General features: G+C 43.2%; 2 protein-coding genes across 3 annotated transcripts; both read left to right on the plus strand.

The window, feature by feature from the left end:
• The first annotated feature begins 4892 nt into the window (after positions 1–4892).
• Positions 4893–9587, plus strand: LOC121873092. 2 transcript variants are annotated; one of them, XM_042376403.1, is made up of 3 exons: positions 4893–5069; positions 6166–8072; positions 8697–9587. In XM_042376403.1, exons 2-3 carry the CDS (start codon positions 6205–6207, stop codon positions 8818–8820), a joined length of 1992 nt encoding a protein of 663 aa, XP_042232337.1. In that variant the 5' UTR covers positions 4893–5069; positions 6166–6204; the 3' UTR covers positions 8821–9587. The 2 variants fall into 2 exon arrangements, with proteins under 2 accessions (XP_042232337.1, XP_042232336.1); XM_042376402.1 differs by having other exon boundaries at positions 6169–8072.
• A 4060-nt stretch (positions 9588–13647) lies between these two features.
• LOC121873185 lies at positions 13648–22805 on the plus strand. The gene is made up of 3 exons (XM_042376521.1): positions 13648–14039; positions 18251–20122; positions 20802–22805. The coding sequence occupies exons 2-3, from the start codon at positions 18258–18260 to the stop codon at positions 20926–20928; spliced, it is 1992 nt and encodes a 663-aa protein (XP_042232455.1). The 5' UTR covers positions 13648–14039; positions 18251–18257; the 3' UTR covers positions 20929–22805.
• Positions 22806–23688: the final 883 nt, after the last annotated feature.

Genomic DNA, 23688 nt, shown 5'->3' on the forward strand with positions numbered 1-23688 from the left:
CGTATTTCCTGTATTCATGACTTAGTTCCTGTATTCATGACTTAGTTCCTGTATTCATGACGTATTTCCTGTATTAATGACGTATTTCCTGTATTCATGGCGTATTTCCTGTATTAATGACGTATTTTCTATATTCATGACTCACTTTGTCTTCACTAATATAGACTGCTAAAGGGAGAGACAAAATGACAGAGAGAAAGAGAGAGAGAGAGAGAGAGAGAGAGAGTTCCGCAACAACACTTCACTTCACTTGCTCGAGACTGGATGGTAGCATGTAGTTCCTCTCTCCTATACCACACCATCCCCACCACTAGTCCTCCTCACCTCAGTTCTCCCTCATACTCCTCTCTCCACCACACCTTTCTTCCTTCTGTTTCTTCTGCTTCTCCTCCCTCTTCCACCACCCTCATCTGCCTCCTCCTCCTCCTCTCTCCTGCATTCCTCTTTTATACCCCTCTCCCACATTCTGCTTCCTTCTTCTCTCCTCTCACCTTTCTTTTCCTCCTCTCCTCACATTCTTCTTCCCGTATTCCTCTTCTTCTCATTTCCCCATATTCCTCTTCCTCCTCCCGTCATATTCCCCTTCCTCCTCCTCCTCCTCCTCCCGTCATATTCCCCTTCCTCCTCCTCTCCCCACATTCCTGTCCCTCCTCTCCCCATATTCACCTCCCTTTTCCTCTTCCCACCCTCGTCTTCCTCCTCCTCTTCCCACCCTCGTCTTCCTCTTTCCTCTTCCCATCCTCGTCTCCTCCTCCTCTTCCCACCCTCGTCTTTCCTCCTCCCTCTTCCCACCCTCATCTTCCTCCCTCCCCACCCTCATCTCTCCTCCTCCCACCCCTGTCTTCCTCCTCTCCCCACCCTCATCTTCCTCCTCTCCCCCCCTCATCTTCCTCCTCTCCCCACCCTCATCTTCCTCCTCTTCCCACCCTCGTCTTCCTCCTCCTCTTCCCACCCTCGTCTTCCTCTTCCTCTTCCCATCCTCGTCTTCCTCCTCCTCTTCCCACCCTCGTCTTCCTCCTCTTCCCACCCTCATCTTCCTCCTCTCCCTCATCTTCCTCCTCTTCCCACCCTCGTCTTCCTCCCTCCCCACCCTCATCTTCCTCCCCCTCCCACCCTCATCTTCTTCCTCTCCCCACCCTCATCTTCCTCCTCTACCCACCCTCATCTTCCTTCCGTCTCCTCCTTCCATTAGTACTTTCTGCCTGCTGTAGGTTTTGTTCACACAGTCTTCTAAGTCTACCCAACGTCATCGCTGGTGCTGGTGTTCTTGTCTCTTTACTGTACTTGGATTACAGTATTTTACAACTAAGCATCGTATAACGTAACTTAGCTTAACAAACCTTCACACACACTTAGACCCCCCCCCTCACACACCTACAGCCACACATACATCCACCCAAACACACCGATACACCCCACACCCCCAACACACATCGACACACACAGCCTCCCAAGCATACAATTACTACCAACACTTCCCATATACATCCACCCAAACTTCTACACACAACACCTACACCCCACACCACCCACACACCGACACACACATACACACCAGTACTACTTCTTTGCTGTCACTCGAAATCGAGTATGACGATCATCCAGCTATGATAGTGCGGGAGGGTCTGTGGCAGCGTCTTTCCGACGCTGGCGCTTGTCTGCCTCGGTATGCAGTTGTGCTAACTCGAAAGTATTGACACCTTCTCGTGTAGTGCTCCTCCAAGTGTTACGGTGTGGAGTAATCGTCTCCCAGGTGAGGGGGGTCGATTTGGCATTTTTTTCAGGTTTGTCTTAAGACTATCCTTATACCTTTTCAGTTGCCCGCCGGCGTTACGTTTACTATTCGTTATGTGACTGTAAAGTAGCTGCTTTGGCAGTCCATCCGTGGAGTAAGTTGGGAGGCTGTGTGTGTGTCGGTGTGTGGGTAGGTAGTAGGCAGCTACCAAACAGGGAGGTACTACCGCCTGGGAAGATATTGGAAGCATAATGTGTTGTCTAATGGTAGACCCTGCTGCCATATGGCATCACGAAAATTATGACCAAGTCCCAGGTTGCTGATCTGATGTCACCCTAATGTTTTCTATTGGGTTTGAGTTAAGGTAAGTTTAAGTGGTTTGGTTAGGATAAGTTAGGCTAAGATAGTTTGGTTAGGTTAGGTTAGGTTATTCTTAAGTTGCAACAAGCTGATGGTGGGCTCATTAGAGGCACCCTTAGTTCTTAAAATTTCCCTGCCTCGTGGGATCCAGTCATGGCTTTCCTTGGTTTATTTAAAGCGGTTTTGGTTTCCATGAAATAAACAAACACAATTACCACGCCATAGCTTAATAGGCGTGTTACTCGATCAATTTTCTTCAGTCATCACCAATCAGAGGTAATAGCAAACTAACGGCATTCAGTTACTGGAGTTGTGAACAGAACTTGTTTAAGGTTATGAACAGTTTGAACAGTCAGTGAGACCTATTTCCCAGCACCTGAACACCCAAGAGAGACGAGAAGAACTTGATGGTGGGACTTTATGACCGGGTTAGTAAGCGAGAGAAAGAGAGAGAGAGAGAGAGAGAGAGAGAGAGAGAGAGAGAGAGAGAGAGAGAGAGAGAGAGAGAGAGAGAGAGAGAGAGAGAGGCTTCGACAATTGACCTTCTATTTTAGAAAGACCATATAGACTTGGAAGGTGACTAAATTAGAACACTGCGTATGGGTCAGATAAATAAGCAAAATGAATACCTTGTACAGTAACCCTTAAATGAACAAATTCTTATATACAGTTTATATACATTATGACTTTTTTCCTGGGAGTATTTTCTATATTCATCTTATCTCTCAATCCACTATCCTTCCTCCTATCATTCCTCCCCCTTCCCACCTCTTCAGTTCCCTCCATTCTTATGTTCCTACGTGTCTCCCTCACTCCTATTCCCACATCTCTATCATCCTCCTCTTTTTTTTTATTATCCCACTTCCTCTTAAATCTTAACCCTCACCTCCTTGCATTTTTCTCCCCTCCCTTCCTTCCTCCTCTCCTTATCTACTCTCTCTCTTCCTCATCCTCTTCTTCCATCTACCTACCTTTCTTTTTCTTCCACTATTATTTGTTTAGTTTTACCTTTCAGCCATCTTTCTTTTCATCTTATGTTCATAACTCTTCGACTACTGGGGTTAGGTTAAGTTATAGTAGGGTAGGTTAGGTTAGGTTAAGTTATAGTAGGTTAGGTTAAATTATAGTAGGTTGGGTTAGGTTATAGTAGGTTACGTTATGTCAGGTTAGGCTAGTGTTGGTTAGGCTAAGTTAGGTTAGGTTAAGTTAGGTTAGGTTAGGTTAGCGTAGGTTAGGCTAGGTTCTAAGATGGCTCCATCCTCCCTAGGTCTAATGGTTTTAGTTTAGGTTATGTAAGGTTAACTGTAAGATTAAATTAGTTTAGGTTAGGTTATGTTAGGTAACTGAACGCATGTCAGCTGCACCTGTCGAATGTTCTCCTGACTTTTAACTGCAAAAGCGTTCTTTTGTGCTTCAAGTTCCTGCTTCCTCTCTTCAGTGATTCCTTTAAATCACCGCTACACTAAGTGAACTCTATCCCAACTTTTTTATTCCGGGGTTGACACTCAACACAGAAACAAGTGTACAGCAGCCAAGACTTCAGGTTCACTCAGACCTCATGGAACGTAATCCACAAAGTCTTAAAATACCTCACTCAGTCTAAGTTTCTGCCTGGGTTGTTGTCTTCCTCCCCACCCGTATCCTCTGCCTCCTCCGTCACCTCAACTAATTAAGCGTTTTCCTCGTGAGGTAACTTCAAATACCTGTTTGGGCAATTCTACTCTTCCCTCCACCACAGTATGTTCTTCACCAGTGAACAGCATGTACTTCACCAAGCCAGTCACACAGGAAGCGACCTGGAGTGAACTGTACCACAGCAACTGGAGCTTGAGCAATAAGGGGGGGGGGGGAATTGACGTGGGTGGTAACATGATTCACCGTAGCTGTCTCCAGTGACCCATGAGAGATGACACCGAGTTCACACAAAAGCGAGATACAGGAATGAGGAGTTGGTGAGGGTGGAGGAGGGAGGAAGGAGAGGACCCAGGAAGGGAGGGGCGTTGAAGGGAGGGAGGGAAGGTGTTGGGAGTAAAGGTGGTGGGAGGGAGGGAGTTGGGTGCGATGTATTTCGGTCATAGGGTCACAGTGAGGATGTCCCTCCTTTACAAGGAGTGACGGAAATAACAGTCCCTAAGAGTCAGTACAGAATACGAAACTGTGGGGGGGTCCCTGTCGGAGAGTCAGCAAACTACACTGTGGGAGTCCTTGCTTGAGAGTCAGTATACCACACTGTGGGGGTCCCTGTCGGAGAGTCAGCAAACTACAGTGTGAGGGTCCTTGCTTGAGTTAGTTTACTACACTGTGGGGGTCCCTGTCTGAGAGTCAGTAAACTACACTGTGGGAGTCCTTGCTTGAGTCAGTTTACTACACTGTAGGGGTCCCTGTCTGAGAGTCAGTAAACTACAGTGTGAGGGTCCTTGCTTGAGTCAGTTTACTACACTGTGGGGGTCCTTGCTTGAGAGTCAGTATACCACACTGTGGGGGTCCCTGTCTGAGAGTCAGTAAACTACAGTGTGAGGGTCCTTGCTTGAGTCAGTTTACTACACTGTGGGGGGTCCTTGCTTGAGTCAGCCTTACTACACTGTGGGGGTCCTTGCTTGAGTCAGCTTACTTCACTGTGGGAGTTCCTTTAACTCATGGTACAACAGCGCTGATGCGGGGGATTTCTCACACTCCCCACAAACAGGTAGAAATCGCACAGGTGATAAGGCCTAATGTGGGCGGTGACTTGCAGCCCGCGGGAGGAGCGTCATGTCAAGGAGAGTTGATGGCTGGTGAACGACGTGTAGTGTTGGGTGGGTGGAGCCAGCCAGTCTAGTCGGCAGCTTCTACAGGGGCACACAGGCAGCGAGGAAGGTCCCCGTCAGCTTGAGTAGAGACGAGCGAGCGAGGCAGAGAAATAAGCCAGGGAGCGGGCGGTAGATTGTTCCTCACCTTTTTCTCGTCTAAGCTAACGTCAGAGTTAAATACACAGGTTTGTTTACTTTGTTTCAAAGCTAAGAGAGTGGTGTTAAAATTTTCCTTCTGTTAGTAAGTACATCATGTTGTGGTTCTCTTTTGCTGTGGTGGTACTCTCTTATCTTTAAGTATGTATATACTGTGGTGACTATTTTTTTTGAGGTGTGGTGTTAGTTTTGTAGTAATTCTTTTTTCTTACATTGATTTGATATCTTTTGATTGCTGTGGTAATCTTTTGTTAGAAGGTATAATTGCAATGGTACTTGAATGTTTTTTTTTTAATATTATGTTGTGTGAAAGGAGCGTCGGTCTGTGATTTAGAGGTGTTTTTGTGTTGTTAATGTTAGCGTTGTTTTTGGTGCTGTTGTGGCTCGGGTAGTTTATGGTGCTGGACGGACACTTGGGGGATGAGCTAGCAAAATGATGATCGCCTTCAATCTTCTACCAGGAAATGTGTTATTACAAGGCCGAAGACCGAGTAAGGAGCGTAAAGAGAGAGAGAGAGAGAGAGAGAGAGAGAGAGAGAGAGAGAGGACCACCCCATCAACATCACACTATCAAACAATAACAAACATCAACAGCACAGCTTCCGTGCCTCGCCAGTGTACCCTAAAATACACACACACAATATTCTCATACCATTCTTAGTATAATTATAACCTTCCCCTTGCTGTTCTGAAGTAATTATTATCTCTTACTTCACTTAACTTGGCGAGACAAGAGAACAATGCACTGGAGAGCATTCTTGCTTCACCAATTAGTGGTCACGGGTTCGATCCCCGGTGAAGATGAAACCGTGGCCAAGTTTCTTTGCACCAATTACATCTCGTCTACCTAGCGGTAATTAGGAGGCTTGGAACTTAATTGGTTATTGGATTATATATATTTATGGTTTATAATTAGCCAGTGCAGGCAGCGAGTTGTCCGGTCGTTCTGGGGCTACTATTTATATTGAGTTTTTATGGTTTGCTAATTCAGGGTTTAGTGGATGTCTTGGCTGTAGCTTCTACACCGTAAATCAATTAAGAGTGTGGTGTGCTGACTGTGTCACATTATGTAAAGAAAAACAAAATAAATTAACTGTTAAACTTGTAGATATTTCTTTTATCAAGCAGATCTGAGCAGGAAGAGCAGGGGACCGAAACACCGCCATGCTTGGGTCCGTGGTTGGGTTCGCCTTCAGTCTTCTGTTGGCGTCGTCTGCGGCCAAGACAGTTCAGACCTACGAGAACCAAAATGTTACTACGAACAGTGACTCATCGGGTCCGGATTACATGACCACTCTGTTGAAGAGTGCTCTTAGAGGCGTTGGAGGAGACATGGCGGAAAATGTTGGCTCGATGCTATTGCCGACGATCCTGCAGCAGCTCCCTGATGCTGACGGTCTGAAGACTATGATTACTGACGGCATGGGAGTTCACGAAGACTTTCTCAAGCCTCTCCTTAAGCTTTTCGACGGGATGAATAAGCTGGACGGGGCTTCATTGCGAGCTTTTGCTGACGGGATGGACTTTATCGGTGGAAACAGCATCATGGATGGTGAAGGCGGCGTCGATGGGGCTGTGAACGACTTAAACACAGAGACGACCATAAACAATCAATTTCTGGATTTAGTCAAGGACGTCTTTGGAGATGAACTCAAGGGAATGACATCCCTCTCCTTATCTAAAACCACCGAGGGTTCCGGGGACATGACAGATAGCTTTGGGAATCTTGATGTAACTCCAACCAGCGTGTGGATGCTTGTCAAATCTACCTGGCAGCGGGTACTGGCTTACGTGGAGGAAGAGAACGCTCTATCGTACTTCATGCAGTTGACGCCCGTGAGGATCATCGACCGAGTACTGAGCCTGGGAGACGACCTCAACCTCATGAACTTCCTGGCTAAGAAACTAGACAAGGACTTTGCAGAGTTCATCTCGGAGGAGGTCACCCCGTTCCTTGGACCTCTCAAGAATTTTGACAGCTTCTACAACTTTACTAAAGAAAACGGCTTCAGCGGCGTTTTCGACTACTTCAAAAGCAAAAATTTCGGCTACACCATGACCGCAATGTCTCGCTTCATATCGGCTTACTTCGACGACACTTTCTCAGACGATGTCGCCGACGAGTACATCGCCTTCATCTCCTTCAACAACCCCGACCTGTACAACTTCTACAGGTCACTTTTAAGGAGCCAGAAGAAGACCGAAGGAAGGAAGTATGATTCCAGTGCCGGCAGGAGAGTAAAGAGGGAAGACTTCGCAAAAGCAGCCAGCACTTTCAAGTTCAATGGTTACGACTTCCAGCCGAAAGATGAAGCTGAATCTGGTCGAGAATTGGCCGCTAGAGACAGCGGGTATGGAGGTGGAGGACACAGTGACGGCGGTGGCGGCGGTTATGGTGGCGGTGGTGGTGGCGGCTATGGCGGTGGTGGAGGCGGATATGGTGGTGGTGGAGGCGGATATGGTGGTGGTGGCGGCGGCTATGGTAGTAGCGGATATGGAGGAGGTGGCTATGGGAGCAGCTATGGTGGTGGTGGCGGTGGCTACGGCAGCAGCCATGGCGGCGGCACCACGATGATAGACCCAGCTGTGGTGCTTAGCTCTGTGGCCATTGGGGCTCTCTTGGGCTTCCTGCTCTTCAGGCTGATTCGAGGAACAGGGAACGGGAGGCGAGACATCGGGGACGGGTCTCTGTCACTCTGGCTCTCTGACTTGCCTGACAAAGTCTTACCCTGGGGCACCAGCGTCGAGCGCATGAAGCGAGACGCCCACAACTTCAACAAGACGGGGGAGGAGGAGTTCTCCCTGCCAGACTCACTACGGGGCGACGTCTGGTCTTCTGATCCTCTGGTCGGCGACAATCTTCTGGCCGACGAACTTGAGGAAGACGACATCGCGGACCAGCTGAACCACCTGTGGAGGGTGTACAAACACAGCAATCAGACCACCTGCGTTCAGTCCCGCCTGTGTGACGTCATTGCCAACAGCACAGCAGAACAGCTGACTGGGAAGGACTCCAGTATGGCCCTCTTGATGTGAGTATTTCCTCTCTCTCTCTCTCTCTCTCTCTCTCTCTCTCTCTCTCTCTCTCTCTCTCTTTCTCTCTCTCTCTCAATTGGAAATGACACAATCTACTGATGGGATCGTATCAAGGATTCAAGAGTTGGTATGGCAATTTTTTTCGGGCCCCTCCACTAGACATACTATGAACGTTGTCCTTACGCACGCGCACGCACGCATGCACGCACGCACGCACGAACATAGAACATCCTTAAATCGTAAGAGTCTGAACAAGTTAACTCCACAAGTGTTCTAGAAGTGGTCCACCAAAATTGCGGAAGAGGTTGATTAACCGTAGCCAAGAAGAGTATAATGTAAACAGATAATATATTGGCATCACAAATTATGTGTTATATTAGGCGTCTTATGCTCTTAAATTTTAGGGTGGAAAAAGTAGTTGTCATCTTTCATTAAAACTAAAGTCAAGTTTCAACTAATAAATCACGAGTATAGTAGTTTGTGTGTGTGTTGACTGTCTCTATTTCTTCATATTTTTCATGTACAATGTTTTCAACTAAAAAAAAAAGTCTTTAATTGAAATATTCATTATTCAATCAAACTCTGATGATCAAACCTAACCTTTGGTGTCTCTTTTGCAGGGCCTCTGTGAGCAACCTGATGGGCGTGGTCGGGCCAGGTCAAATGATGGATGACGTCATACAGACCCTGGTGGTGGGCAACCCCTACAGCTGCCCGTCTGTCTCTCATTGTCAGTTATTGTAGCGGTATCCAGGGTCGTCTTCGTACATCTTACTAGCGAGTGACTCTTCACAAGCAAGTTTGTAATAACCTCTACGACTACTGTCTTCCTCTAAACGTTTCTGAAGATTCTCTGTGACTTATTAACTTTCCTATGTGACCATGACCCATCTGAGGAACAATGAACGTATCTGAAGCAACCCCAGAAACTACGAACTCCCTCTATGAACGTTTCTGATATATTTCTACGATGACCAACGATTGTGTGGGATGTCTACAATCGCTCACGTTTCTGGTGGACTCTGGCGGCTGCTTCCTCCCTCGCTCATTGTGGCAGCAAAATGTTTCTTTCAGGCATCAACCTCCTTTGACGGAGTTACCTGTTAATTCACTTACTAATTTATTTACTATTATTATGTGTTTATTTATTTAATCGTCGCACATAGATTTATTTATTTGAATCACTTATTTATTTACATTCATCACCTCATACGTTCATACGCACAGACATACACCATATGGTTAGTTAAACTTAGGTACAGAATATTCTTTAAAACAATAATTTTTCACCTTATCAATTATTATATTATGACCGGATGTATTTATTAAATATAATGAATTGAAAATAAAAAGTATTATGGAAATTCTTTTGTCATCATTTTGTAACTGAAAAAATACGTATTTTTATAAAAATTACTGTTGTTAGTTACATATTATATACATGTAGGTTTATACTTAGTTGTATTAGCTGTGTTGTATTGCATATTTCACTGGGTAATAAACAAAATTAAGAACACAATTGTTTTAATTCCATCTTATTATAACCTAACCTAACCGTACGTAACCTAATCTAAGCTAACCTAACCTGTCACAGACATAGAAACAGACAAATACAAATAAACTCAAATACACATATGCAGACAGACAGATAGAGAGGGACAGACCAGGAGACAGATAGGCAGAAACATATAATTATCCAGAGAGAAAGACAGACACATACCTCGACATTGTGGTGTACTCTGAGGAGGAGGAAGACACTCACAGTCGTCCAGTTCCTGAAAAATGAAAAGAAGAAGAAAATGTAACAGAAAAAACTATATCTATAAATTAAAATGATAAAATATTTATATAAATAGAAATATTCAAATGTGTCTGTAAATAGAACTCTCAAGAGAAACAATGATAGACAAATAAGATAAACTATAACAAATACAATAAGCAAAACTATGATCTTTTTTCAGTGTGAATAAGAAGAAGAACAAGTAGAAAATAAACAAAACACAATTTATAATAATAATAATAACAATAATAATAATAATTATAATAATGATAATAATAATAATAATAACAATAATCATAATAATAATAATAATAATAATAATAATAATAATAATAATAATAATATAATACAGATGAAAATAAGACACAATGACAAGACATAACTCTAGGAGACAATAAACAGACGGACGATAAACAAACACAAAATATCATATTATTGTATTTATAAACGTGAGGTCCCAACACCTGTCTTTCTACAGGTATAAATTAATTTAAACTAATACAAATTGATGTAAATAAAAATAAATGAATGTAAATAGCTATATTTTAATATCTAAAAGAGACAGGTAGGTATTAGGCACAGGTGTTATGTATTGTACAGTCAAAGAAATAAGTTGCGTTACACTCCCAAGTGTTTGGTTCCGTAACCCTTGACGAAGTATTTGCGTAAAGTGACAGCAAAGCTTCGAGGCTCGAGTCTGAACGGGTAACTTTACCGAAATTCTCTGTCATGGGTTTTAGAACATAAGGCATGTCATTATTATTAGTAGTATAACGCAACTTTTGTCTGTGACTGTATATGTGTGATGTTACGACTCACAGTTAGGTGCGGAGCGGTCCTGCCACTGTGGAGTTATGTGAGATGTTTCTCTTCCATCCTGTGTGAGTGCGTCACTCCGGGGTCACCATTTGTGGGGATAAGGGTTACTTGGTTCACACTCAGGATGTGATGGAGAAAGGAAACTCACAATGTGCTCTCTGTATACATATTATATTGGATGTACAATGCAGCTTGGTGGCTGGTGCTGGGAGGAGGCAGCATGGTTACAAGCGTTGAGTAGAGAGAGCTGGTTGGTGAGGGTGCTCAGAGGAGGACCAGCTTGTGGGTCGCCATGCTCGCCGGTGGGAGCGAGGGCCGCCAGGCATGAGCGGAGGAGGTGGTGTTTCTTGCTGGTTGGTGTAGGTAGAAAGAGAGGTAGGTCACCACGAGGTCAGGTCTTATATAGCGGAGGTAGGCGTGGCTTAATAGTTGACCTCCGTCATGTAAGGCGGCGCTGGTTGACCTAGACCACGAGGCATACACTGGGGAATTCGCGGGGTCGGCTACTCAGCTACAAGCGTTTGTAGGGGAGGAATCCACTATACCACCCTCGTGACCGTGGCTGTGTCGCCGGGGTGAACTATGTTACCTCTTGGCGGCTCCACCCGACACAAACACAGAGACTCAAAGACAAGGACATAAAACAAAGATACTTATACAAAGGCAGACAGACAGACAGAAATACGAACCCACACATATCTATTCACAGACACACTCATATACACACGCGCACACCCATCCACAAACAAACACACACACACACACACACAAGGATGCTGAACACGTATACATCTCTATTATGGTGGCAATGCGTTAAGTGTTGGATATCACGTTTATGAGCCTCCTACTGGGTCATCACACAACGCGTCGAGTTATAACACTAAAGTCTCAGTGCACTTTTTACGTCATATTCTCAGATATATCTCGGTGCCGCAGGTTATGAGAGAGTTAATGTGATGAATTATTAAGGAGAACCGAGACTCACTTTTGAGATAAAAATTTATCTTAAATTCTTCATCAGCAAGACAAGAGGAATCGCCTGAAGATTGGCTCCCAATTTATTTTCCCTGAAGCTTAAACGTCCTATTGCTAACGTAACCTAACAAAATCTAACCTAACCAAACCTAATCTTAACAAAATCTGAATTAAACTAACAAAATATATCCCCCCCCCAGGTAGTATTAGGATGGGTAATCTTCACGTAACATCAAATTGGGCAGAGAAGAATCTTCCGATGAGTCGACAAGAATATAATATGTTTTCCTCCCACCACAAATATGTCATTTACCTATAATGCGTTGCCAGGTTCAGTGAACGTGACGGTTTCGTTCTCCAATTACGGTGTAGATTTTTTAGCGAATGACTGTCTAAAGAAAAAAAAATCGGTCAAGACAAGTCATCCTGGGAGCATTACGGATCAACGACTTGGATGATCGTTTCGTTTTTATTTATATATTTTGTGTGTGTTACCTGTAAGTGTTGTTGGCTTATCACCTCTGGTACACACTGGAAGCAACGAGTTGGACAAGGTAATTTTTTGGTCCGTTGCAGCAACTGCAGAGAGATCGACTGTAAATCTCTTAACGCTAAGTCATAGTCGAAAAAACAAAACGTAAACAGTGATATTAAAGCTGTGTAGTATTTGATTTTACAATGACGTGTATTAAAGTAATTGTTTCGTTGTCATCGTCATATCTCATTAGACACACAATGGTACAAAATTTTTACTTTTAATTGTTGATGGACAAGTATAATTACTAACCTGGTTGAAGCACAGTAATACCATTATAACGTCAACCTCACGATGGAAGCAGCGATATGTGGGAATCTCTCAGTTAACAGTACTTATTAAAAGCTAAATTGATGAATCACCTACCTTACCAACTCCTGGAAATAAATATACCGATTTCACTAACTATACAGCAAACTAACTGAAAGCTGTCTTTGCCTTGTCATCAGCGGTACCATAAAAACACTCGCCGAGGAAGGTCTGGTTGCTTAATTAAGATGTGCAGTAAAACAGGTAAAGTTGTCGTTATAAAGTTTTCTTTATATAGGTGTTAATAACCCAGACAGGTATAACACTTAACGCAGATCCGAATATCAAAACAATATGGGATGTTCAGAGTACGAATTGTAAACTCGCCAACCCTCCCCGAAAATTTGGGATGAGTGCAGGGGGGCGGAAAGTTACTGTAGTAATTCCTATACCGATCGTCTCATATCATCTAGGTTACACAGAGATTAAAAGCAATAACATGGAGATCCTGATATTTTTTATTTAATTATTTATTTATTTATTTATTTATTTATTTATTTTACAGAGAGAAAACCTTATTGTTGTGCTGCGCCAAGGATACGTCCAAGCTGTACACTCACAGTAGGTAATAGTTTTCATGTCATTCTTGGTTGAGCTTGACATTATCTGAGTCTGATTGACAGATGTGGTTTTTGGTTGACAGGAATGGTTGTTGGCTGGGAATGACAATTAGTAGATGTATGGTTGATCAGGAAAACAATTGGTTAACTTGGTTGAATGAATAGATGACTGAAAAAGCAACTTCGTCAGTATGGGGGAGGTATCACTCTTCGATATTTCTTCCTCCTCCGTCAAAAAGCATTTCTTTCACATTCTGAGTCACAGTTCAGGCCTCGACAATTAGAAACTCCCCAGCCGATATTCCGCTTTGACTTGGTCTTCATCCAGATCACAAAGTATGTCATATTGAGTAATTGGCGTAGTTGTTGAAGGGGGGCGTGGAAGGTCGGGTACGGGAGGGTAGGAAGCGAGGGGTTGGAGGGGGAGGGAGGGTGGGAGGTGAGTAGGAAAGCGGGATGGATGGGGAGGGTGCAGCGAAGAACGTGAGTGCCTGCCTGGCCTAGTACGCCACGTCACTCGGTGGGGTGGGAGGTGGGGCCGTGAGTGTTGGTCGTCTTCGGGTGACTGGCACGAGAAAGCTTCTTCGTAAAAATGGGCTTGCAAGGAACCAAGTCGGGTCAGTACGGTGGTTGACGTCGCGCGGACTGACGTGTAGCAGCGGCAGGAACGGAAAGGTGGGGCAATTGTTCGCTCAGCCAGTGTCGTCGTGGGAACAACCAGTCAGACAGAGGCGACGCGGCGAGAGGAGCTGACAGCAGTTCACCTAACAAGAGCAATACGAATTACAACATCAGTACGAGAGGAGGAGCTCTAGGGTGAAGAGGAGAGGGGCTGTGTTCTACCAACTCCCAAAGTCAAGAGGTGTTGAGGCAAACTGGGAGAGAGAAATAGTCAAGTACCTTCAGAGCTTCGGCAGGAGATAGCAGCACCAACTCACGACAACGACACACCTTAAAAACTGACGTGTGAGCGAGAAGCTGGCAGGTACGTCTTAAACAATGATCATTCTCAAATGATATCTTTCCGTGACTTCCGAATCTTGTGGTTTTATCGGAAGAGTAAATGAAGATCTTTGCTCGTGCTGTACCTCACACCTCTCCAACACCATTATTTCAGCACCCGTTGAGCGTAACCACAGGTACACTGACGCAAATTATATACTTGGTCTTCGAATTGGATTAGATATGCTATCTTCTAGACAATACACGTATCTTAAGATTGATTCACGTATATTGAAAATTAAAGCTATACAGATACAACCCAACAAGGCACCCCAAGACAGGAAGGACACACTCGTGTACCTTACTTTAAAAGTTCACAAAATCTCTATACCATCGGAGGAAAATGAGAGAGTTCATGACTAGGATCAGACAGCAGTACAGGAAGCCTTTACTACTGTGGTCACAATGGACGTTAAGTTCTTGGATCGTACACCAATTCAAGTGGACTACAAAACAACACAGTAAAACACACTCGCCTATAAAAAAAGTAGAGATGAATGTATTGTAAGATATAACCTTCATTTTACCTTCACTACAGAACTACAAATCCTGATTCTAATTTATATTTTTAATTTTCAAATACTCTAAAGTCAGACAGGTGTCACCTGTACTGTACCCATCAGTGTACACACATACACACACGCACACCCACATGCGCACACAAACGCACTTACAGCCACACACACACACACACACACACACACAAAAGAAAACCACAACACACGCTACTCCAGCGACCAGCTTACTTACCTACAGTTTGGGTTGGCAGAGGTAAACAGGACACCTTTGTCAGGATATCGTTTTTACTCAGGGAAGTCTGTCTGTTTTTTGTCTTTGTCTCTCTCTAATATTGGTACTACCACACCCACTACTGCTAACACTACTGCAGCTTATAGCAATTTAAAATGTAATTTGTCTTGTTTTTTCACTAACTTTACACATCTATTATCCTGGAGAATTCACACCTAAAATGTTTAACTATATACATCCTTTAATCGGTAACTATTCATTGATAAATTCCTTAACTATCCAAACACTTATTTTAAACTATCCCGATCTAATTTAGTTAACTATCTATATACGATACGCCAAATATCCAACAACTATCCACACCGTATCGTAAACTATCCACACCCTATTCTGAGCTACCTGGTTCCAAAATATCCTTCAAATATCTGTTAAAATCCTCACCTATTCTCGCGTTAATAGGTGGTATATGTGCTCGACCGTAAAGTTAAGAGGGATGGTTCGGTTGTTTGGGTGATGGTTGGGTGGGTGATGGGTAGGTTGGTGATGGGTGGGTTAGTGATGGGGGTGGGTGGGTGATGAGTGAGTTATGGATGTGGGTGTGTGAGTGTTTGGGTGGGTGATAGGTTATTTAGTGATGGGTGGGTTGTTGGGTGGGTTATGGGTGGGTTGATGAGTGATTGAGTGAGTTGGTGATGGGAGGATGGGTGGGTATGTAGGTGGTGGGTGGGTGGGTAAGTGGGTGGGTGGGTGCGGGTGGTTGCGTGGATGTGTGGGTGGTTGGGTGGGTTGGTGGGTGGTTAGGTGGGTGGGTGGTTGGGTGGGTGGGTGGGTGTATGGGTGTCAACAATATGAAAACAAAATTTTCTTTCTAAAAAACCTTCTCTCTTAACTTTCATTTAATTTTCCTTTTTATCGCTTTCCCTTCTCCTCTCCTCTTTCCTTCTTTCTCCCCACTCCCCTTCCTCTCCATCCCTCCTCCTCTCCATCCACTTCCTTCCCACGTCTTCATTCTGCTCTCCCACCGTACACTATCTACTATGGTACCTCACCACTCAGAGTACAAAGGCTTCAACTCTCTTTAAAAAGTTACAGTTATTGATAATAGTTGTTCAACGTATTGCTGTTGAGAGTTTTAATAGTTATTGCGAGTAGTTGTTGTTGTAGTATTTGCTGTAGTAGTTACTCTATAGTTCTTGCTAATGATAGTTGTATTAATTGTTGTCGTTAGTGGTAATAGCTATTGTTGACTATAGTGGTAATAGCTATTGTTGACGGTAGTGGTAATAGTTTTTGACGGTAGCGGTAATAGTTGTTGAAGGTAGTGGTAATAGTTGTTGACGGTAGTGGTAATAGTTGTTGACGGTAGTGGTAATAGTTTTTGACGGTAGTGGTAATAGTTGTTGACGGTAGTGGTAATAGTTGTTGACAGTAGCGGTAATAGTTGTTGACGGTAGTGGTAATAGTTGTTGACTGTAGTAATAGTTGTTGACGGTAGTGGTAATAGTAGTTGACGGTAGGTTGACGGTAGTGGTAATAAGGTACGGTATAATAGTTGTTTAATAGTTGTGACGGTAGTGGTAATAGTTGTTGACGGTAGCGGTAATAGTTGTTGATAGTTGTTGACGGTAGTGGTAATAGTTGTTGACGGTAGTGGTAATAGTTGTTGACGGTAGTGGTAATAGTTGTTGACGGTAGTGGTAATAGTTGTTGACGGTAGTGGTAATAGTTGTTGACGGTAGTGGTAATAGTTGTTGACGGTAGTGGTAATAGTTGTTGACGGTAGTGGTAATAGTTGTTGACGGTAGTGGTAATAGTTGTTGACGGTAGCGGTAATAGTTGTTGACGGTAGTGGTAATAGTTGTTGACGGTAGTGGTAATAGTTGTTGACGGTAGCGGTAATAGTTGTTCATAGTTTCTGTGATGTTCTTTCATAGACACTGGTAACAGCAGTGGTTGATAATAATGGTTGTAATTGAGGGTAACTGTTGGGGTAGTTAAAGTTGAGGAGTTAGGGTCAATTTAGAACGGTTGGACACGACTAGTTAAAGACCGAACGCTGCCTGTAAATGCGAACACCAGTTGAGGATAAATTGATGGTGGGTATGGTTGATGATGGTGGTGGTGTTGGTAGTAGTGGTGGTGATGATGGATGGTGGTGGTGATGGTAGTAGTGGTGGTGATGGTGATAATCGTTGATAGTGGTGGTGCTAGTGGTGGTGATGGTGATTGTGGTTTGTGGTTGCTAGTGATGATGTTGGTGATAGTGCTGATGGTGATGATGGTGGAGGTGCTAATGGTAGTGATGGTAATGATGGATGGTGGTGGTGATGGTGAGGATAGATGGTGGTGGTGGTTGATGGTGGTGGTGCTAGTGTTGGTGATGGTGATGATGGAAGGTGGTGGTAGTAGTTGATGGTGGTGGTGCTGGTGGTGTTAGTCGTGATGATGGAGGCGGTAGTAGTGATGATGGTGGAGATAGTGGTGGTGATCGTGGTGGTATTGATGATGATGGCAGTGATGGTGATGGTAGTGATAGTGGTGGCAATAGTCTCTATATTTTTATTTGCCTCTCTGGTTCTCTGTTTCTATCTGTCTGTCTGTCTGTCTGTCTGTCTGTCTGTCTGTCTGTCTCTTCCTTCACATACAGTCAACCACAACAGTAGTTCTACCGCTGACCAATCACAAGGCTAGTGTTTTAAATGTTAATTACCTTTTATTTCGCACGCACATTCATCACTCAGGCTGGATTAAGGAGATGGTTTCAATAAGTGCCCGCTGTGGATATCCGTCGGTGGTCGCGTCAAGGCAAATCATCCACTCTCACCAGCGGTCACTGTACTGTACCTAGACACACGGAACGTTGTTGATAGCACATAACTGTAACATTAGAAGCAGTACGAACAATCAGTAGCGCCTTGTTTTCGTTAAAGTGTGCGGTAATAATAGATGTGCAGGTATTGTGTCATCTGTTAAAAGCTATATGACGCTGACTTCTTTAAAACCTTTTTTTTTTCTTAGGTGTTTGCTGGTGGTTTCTGGTCAAGCACGGGCTGTTTCTATAGTCCATCAGTCCACCAATTCAATAAATACACGGGTTTAAGTTAATTAATTTTAGAACGTTTGTCTATCTGTTGTTCCCGTCGGTGATCACTTGTAGTGGGAGTAATGGAACAGTATGTGGGGTAGCGAAGAACTTGATTTTTTTTTTAGTATAGAAGAGAAAAAGGAGGAGAGGACACAAGAGGAAGGAATGAAGGGGATTTAGAGAAGGGAGAAGAATAAAAGATTGAGGAGGAGGAGAAGGAGGAAGAAGCAGAGACGAAGTAAATGGTTAAACTGAGATTGATGAAAATTAAATGTTTTTTAGTTTATAAAATTATCTAATAATACAGGTCTGTTCAACTGAGTGTGAAGAGTAAAGAGTCTGTTGTTTGTTTCTTACAGAAGGATCATGAGAGAAGAGAGATACATTACACACTTGACGATGTCGAGATTCGCCCTTTTCTTCTGCCTTCTGGTGGTGACGTCATCCTTAGCCAAGACTGCTGATGTGGCTGACGCAGAGACCAGTACCTCCACCAGCAGCTTCCTGACGAACAAGCTCCTGACACAGCTGCTGGGGGAGAACCTGGGAATGGAGAACCTGTTTTCTCTCTTCAAGAAACTGCCAGGAGACGTTGACGGAGGAACAGTTGTTGATAAATTTAAGTCCCTTCTGCTGAAGCAGTTGCCGGACTTCGAGGCTTTCAGTAACGTGGTAGCAGACGGTGTGGGGCTCAACCAACACTTCCTGAAGCCCTTCGTCAAGATTGTGAGCAACATGGGCAAACTAAGCAAGAAGAAGCCATTAAATTCCAAGAGCGATATCGATGCTGTATTTGAGTTTGTCGGTCAGTACATTAACACAGACGACGAGGATGACCCAGAGGACAACAGCGCCGCCGAAGATTTTTCCAGTGAAGCAACTGATGACGATGACTCGAACACCACAAATGACATCAATATCAAGTTCTTCGACCTGGCCAAGGGACTCTTGGAGAGTAAATTCGGGAACCTCAGCACCGTCATTGCGTCCTCAACTGTTGACCATCCAACAGAGTTATCAAGCCTCAATCTGACCTCCTCCAACGTGTGGATGATAGTCAAGTCCACCTGGCAGAAAGTCCTGGCCTACGTTGAGGAGGAGAACTCCCTCGAGACCTTCATGCAGCAAACTCCCGTCAGGATAATCGACCGCGTGTTGAGTCTTGGTGACGATGTCAACCTCGTCAACTTCTTGGCTAAAAAACTAGATCCAGACTTCGCTGAATTCTTGGCAGGTGAAATCAACCCCTTCCTCGGTCCCTTGAAGGACTTCGACAGTTTTTACAATTTCTCTAAAGAAAACGGACTGAGCGGGATCATTGACTACTTCACATCTGACAAATTCAGTTACTCTGTGAACATGTTGTCGCGATTCGTGTCGGCATACCTGGAAGACACAGTCTCAGACGATGTTGTGAACCAGTACATAGAATTCATCTCTTTCAACAACACAGATCTGCACAATTTCTATAAATCAGTGCTGCGGAGTCAAGGTAAGACTATTGACACGGGCGACTCCGACGTGCAGCGCGACAACACGACGCTGCGATACAAAAGAGACGTACTGCAGAATATCCCCAACAGCTATAAATTCAACGTCGCAGATTCGGACCAAATTTACTCCGACACCACCACCAACTCCGGCAGACAACTACAGCGGTACGGTGTGTTGGGCAATGTCGGCAGCGCCAGCAGCCTCCTGTACGACCCCTCTCGAGATGGTTATGGAGGCGGGGGCGGGTACAGTAGCGGTGGTGGGTACGGCGGCATGAACATGAACTCTCTGGATCCTTACGTCATCCTGGGTTCACTGGCACTGGGAACCATCTTAGGCTTCCTTTTGTTCCGCGCCCTCAGAGGGACAGGTGGTGGGAGACGTGATATCGGAGACGGGTCTTTGTCTCTCTGGCAGTCAGATATTCCCAGCCAGATCCTTCCCTGGGGCACCAATGTGGAGCGAATGAAACGCCAAGTCCAGGAGAAGGGCGACGAGGAGTTCAACCTGCCTGACTCACTAAGAGGCGACGTCTGGTCCACTGATCCTCTGGTCGGCGACAATCTCCTGGCAGAAGAACTTGAAGAAGACGACATCGCGGACCAGCTGAACCACCTGTGGAGGGTGTACAAACACAAGAACGAGACCGCCTGTGTTCATTCTCACCTGTGTGGCGTCATAGCCAACAGCACGGCGGAACAACTGACTGGGAAGGACTCCAGTATGGCCCTGTTGATGTGAGTATATACCAGAAGGTGATTTAACGTGAGTTATCTCGTAATTCCCCTTTTTCCTTGTTCCTTATTTCCTCTTTCTTGTTCCCTATTTACTCTTCCTTGTTCTGTATATCCTCTTCCTTATTCCCTATTTTTCCTCTTTCTTGTTCTGTATTTCCTCTTTTGTTCCCTATTTCCTCTTCCTTGTTTCCTATTTCCTCTTCCTGTTATCTATTTCCTCTTCATTATTCCCTATTTTTCCTCTACCTTCATATCTATTCCTCCCTTCTTTATTATGTTTATTTAGACAGTTGTTAAATATCCGGGTCCGGCCTATCTGGGTCCGTCCTTTACATTGCTTCTGCGAGAGCCGGATATGTTTGACTTACGTTAAGCATACCAAACTTAATGAAACGTAATCTAACTAGAACCAACGTAACGTAACGTAACGTAACGTAACCTAACCTAACCTAACCTAACCAAATGCAATCTCAAGTTCTTAGATCTAGTTTTGTTTGTCTACATGTCTGACCTTGCGGCTTACCGTGCAAGCGTAATATAACAGGTATTTCCGGTTCTTTAATATTAATGAGTCTAAAACCAAACTTCTGATAAAAAAACGCTGCATATTTATATATTAATTACATTTAATAATAATAAAGAAAAAATCTTCTTTACTGACTTTGACCTTTATCTTCAGGGCATCGGTGAGCAATATGATGGGTATGATCGGATCAGGTCAGTTGGTGGATGACGTCACCAAGAATCTAGTGGTGGGGGACATCTTCACCTGCCCAACCTTCACTAGCTGTCACCACCTGCTCTAGTTGGATGACACCACCTGCTCTAGTTGGATGACACCACCTGCTCTAGTTGGGTGACACCACCAGATATGCCACGAGGCAGCAAGTTACTGGGACACAGGCTACGAGGACACTGACTACAGACGACGAGGACACATACAGGCTATAGACTACGAGGACACTAGCTTCTGGCTGCAAAAAACGATGGAATTAAAGGAAGTACGAGAATAAAAAAGGAAAGAGAGCCGGCAATGCAAAATTGACGCTAAACAAGTACACATAACAAGAAAAGGTCGAATGCAAGCACCAGAAACGTTTTCAAGTCATCCTCAAATGCAGATAGCGAGCTCGAGCAAGAACTTAAGTATGCAGGAACATTTTCAGAAAGATATGGATGTTCAATAAGATGTTGGACAAACATTCGTAACAGGAGAAGAGGAATTGTAAGCACCAGAAGGCAGATAAAATGATGAGTAAACAGGTGATTGTAATACCGCGAGATACCTGTCACCTATATGTGATTTATTAATATTATATAAACATAAACAGAGGAAGTGTCACTCAACATTCTTTTTTGTCAGGTATCGCCAACACACACACACACACAGGAGGGAAGTGACAGATATTCTTGTTAGCATCTTAGCATCCATACCTACTGTATGTTTTACATATTCTCTTACTCGTCTGTCACACTCACTCTCTCACTCTGTCACACTCACTTTAACTCTCACATACTCTCCCTAACTCTCACACACTCTTTCACTCTCTCACTCTACCATACTCTCACACAAAGTACATTGAAACATAACTGTCACAACCGCCTTTTAACACTGACCTTACATTCACAAAACAGTACAGCATTTAACCAAAGATACGATACTAAGATACACTCCCAGACATAGTCCTTCCCCTTGACTTTAAAACACACGACTTCAACTAAATTTACTCATTAATAGAGTAAATTTTTGTTAGTGCATTTGCAAGAGAACGATTCAATTATGAATATATTTTCCTTGAAGTTATGTTGTCGATTCAGTTTTACGTAAGTTTTGGTGATCTATGATTGGTTGGTAAGGGAGTGGCAGTGGCTCAGGAACTCACTTAGAAACCAGCAGCCAATCAGAGGCTCAGAGTTATGCTGGTAGCTTGGAACGCCGACAGTGGATGAAGTTGTTTGCAACAGATAATATAACATGATAGGAATTTGTTTGTCAATTGCTGTAATATATCCCGTATAAATATTTGTATTGCCAATTCTCTGGGGAAATTTTTTCTAATTATTTGCACCAATGATAATTTTCCACCAATTGTAATGCTCCCGACTATTGTTTTTTGCCTAAAAGAATAGCCCTGCAATGTTTTTCAATATAAATTACAGAAAAATAAAGTTTTATATGAACGTTTTCTTATAATTGTAATAGATTTAGTAATTTATTTATTATTTATTCTGTAATTAGTACCATATGTAGTAACATTTATTTTATCCATGTATTCTAGAATCCATATTGTCACTTATCGGCATTTCTTTTATAATTCGAAATATTTCTTCCTGTAATTACAAAATATCATAAATGCAATTTACAACTTTTTCCTGAACATTTGAAAATTTTCTTTAATTTACTTTTAATATTTTTCTAATTTTCATGATTGCAAAAAAAAACCCCTCTTACATTGTACTTAAAACTGCAATATCTTCCATACAACATGTGTAATTTGTTATATATTTGCAAAATCTTGACTGTAATTTTCAAGATTTTTAGTATAGTTTGCATTATTGTTTTTATTGTGATTTGCAATATTACCCGTGTGATTTAGAAAGTGTGGTGTCTTCCTCGGTTATTTATTATATTTTATATTATTTATTTTATTAATGTTTTCGCAATTATAAAAATGTTATGTTATGGGAAGATTTTAATTTACCAACAACTTGTATACCTTTATTTGTTTATGTTTGTTTGTTTGTTTAGTTATGTTTACATTTAGTGTTTATTCATGACACTCATCTGATTAGCTAATTCCCCAGCCAGTCAAAACAGTCATAGTATACGGGAAGGCCATTAGTCTCTCGTGCACTGTATATACAGCGACTTGCCTCTAGCTGGTATGATTGATAGTTATCCAACCACACACCATCGTTTCTTGCCGCTGGGTACCTACTGCCTGTGGAAAGGGCAACAAGGTAACGCCTGGCGTTGGTAACGACAGTATTGCCAGTGTGTGTGTGTGTGTGTGTGTGTTCCAGGCTGTTGACACTTACATGAAAACATGAACAGAGAAAAGAACAAATAAATTTGAAAAAAACAACAACAACATGTACTAGTATTTTGAATACATTACTGCACAAAAGAGAGTTGTACTGACAATGACCTACTTGAAAAAAACAGATCACACAAACGAAAAATTTGCTATATTGAAATTTTTTAAATTCGAAGATATTAACACTTACTGCTGTGCCCTCTTTGTTTACAAATCTATCAATCACTTGCTTGACAATATTTACTTCCAGTTCCGGAATAATCAGAGATACAACTTAAGGCACCCAGAGCTACTAAGACCAACACCCATGCGCTCCTCTCAGTCTTAGACCTCCATAAAATATCACGGTGTGAAGGTGTGGAACAACTTACCCCCACCCATCCAAGCAAAGACTAAGCTCCCTTCTTTTAAATCATCTCTAAAAAAATATCTATAGTCGAAGTATTAATATTTCTTGTAACACTTACTATATTTACAGTACCTGCTTTCATTGTACCATCAAATCCGTTTTATCGGAAATTATCATGT

This window comes from Homarus americanus, unplaced genomic scaffold (assembly GCF_018991925.1).
Source record: "Homarus americanus isolate GMGI-L3 unplaced genomic scaffold, GMGI_Hamer_2.0 scaffold32929, whole genome shotgun sequence".
NCBI lineage: Eukaryota > Metazoa > Arthropoda > Malacostraca > Decapoda > Nephropidae > Homarus > Homarus americanus.

Bases quoted from the DNA above. Each gene is read 5' to 3' on its own strand.
- LOC121873092 (XM_042376403.1), top strand. From the start codon at position 6,205: ATGCTTGGGTCCGTGGTTGGGTTCGCCTTCAGTCTTCTGTTGGCGTCG. The intron at 8,073-8,696 runs GTGAGTATTTCC...TCTCTTTTGCAG, and splicing joins TCCAGTATGGCCCTCTTGAT to GGCCTCTGTGAGCAACCTGA.
- LOC121873185 (XM_042376521.1), top strand. From the start codon at position 18,258: ATGAGAGAAGAGAGATACATTACACACTTGACGATGTCGAGATTCGCC. The intron at 20,123-20,801 runs GTGAGTATATAC...CTTTATCTTCAG, and splicing joins TCCAGTATGGCCCTGTTGAT to GGCATCGGTGAGCAATATGA.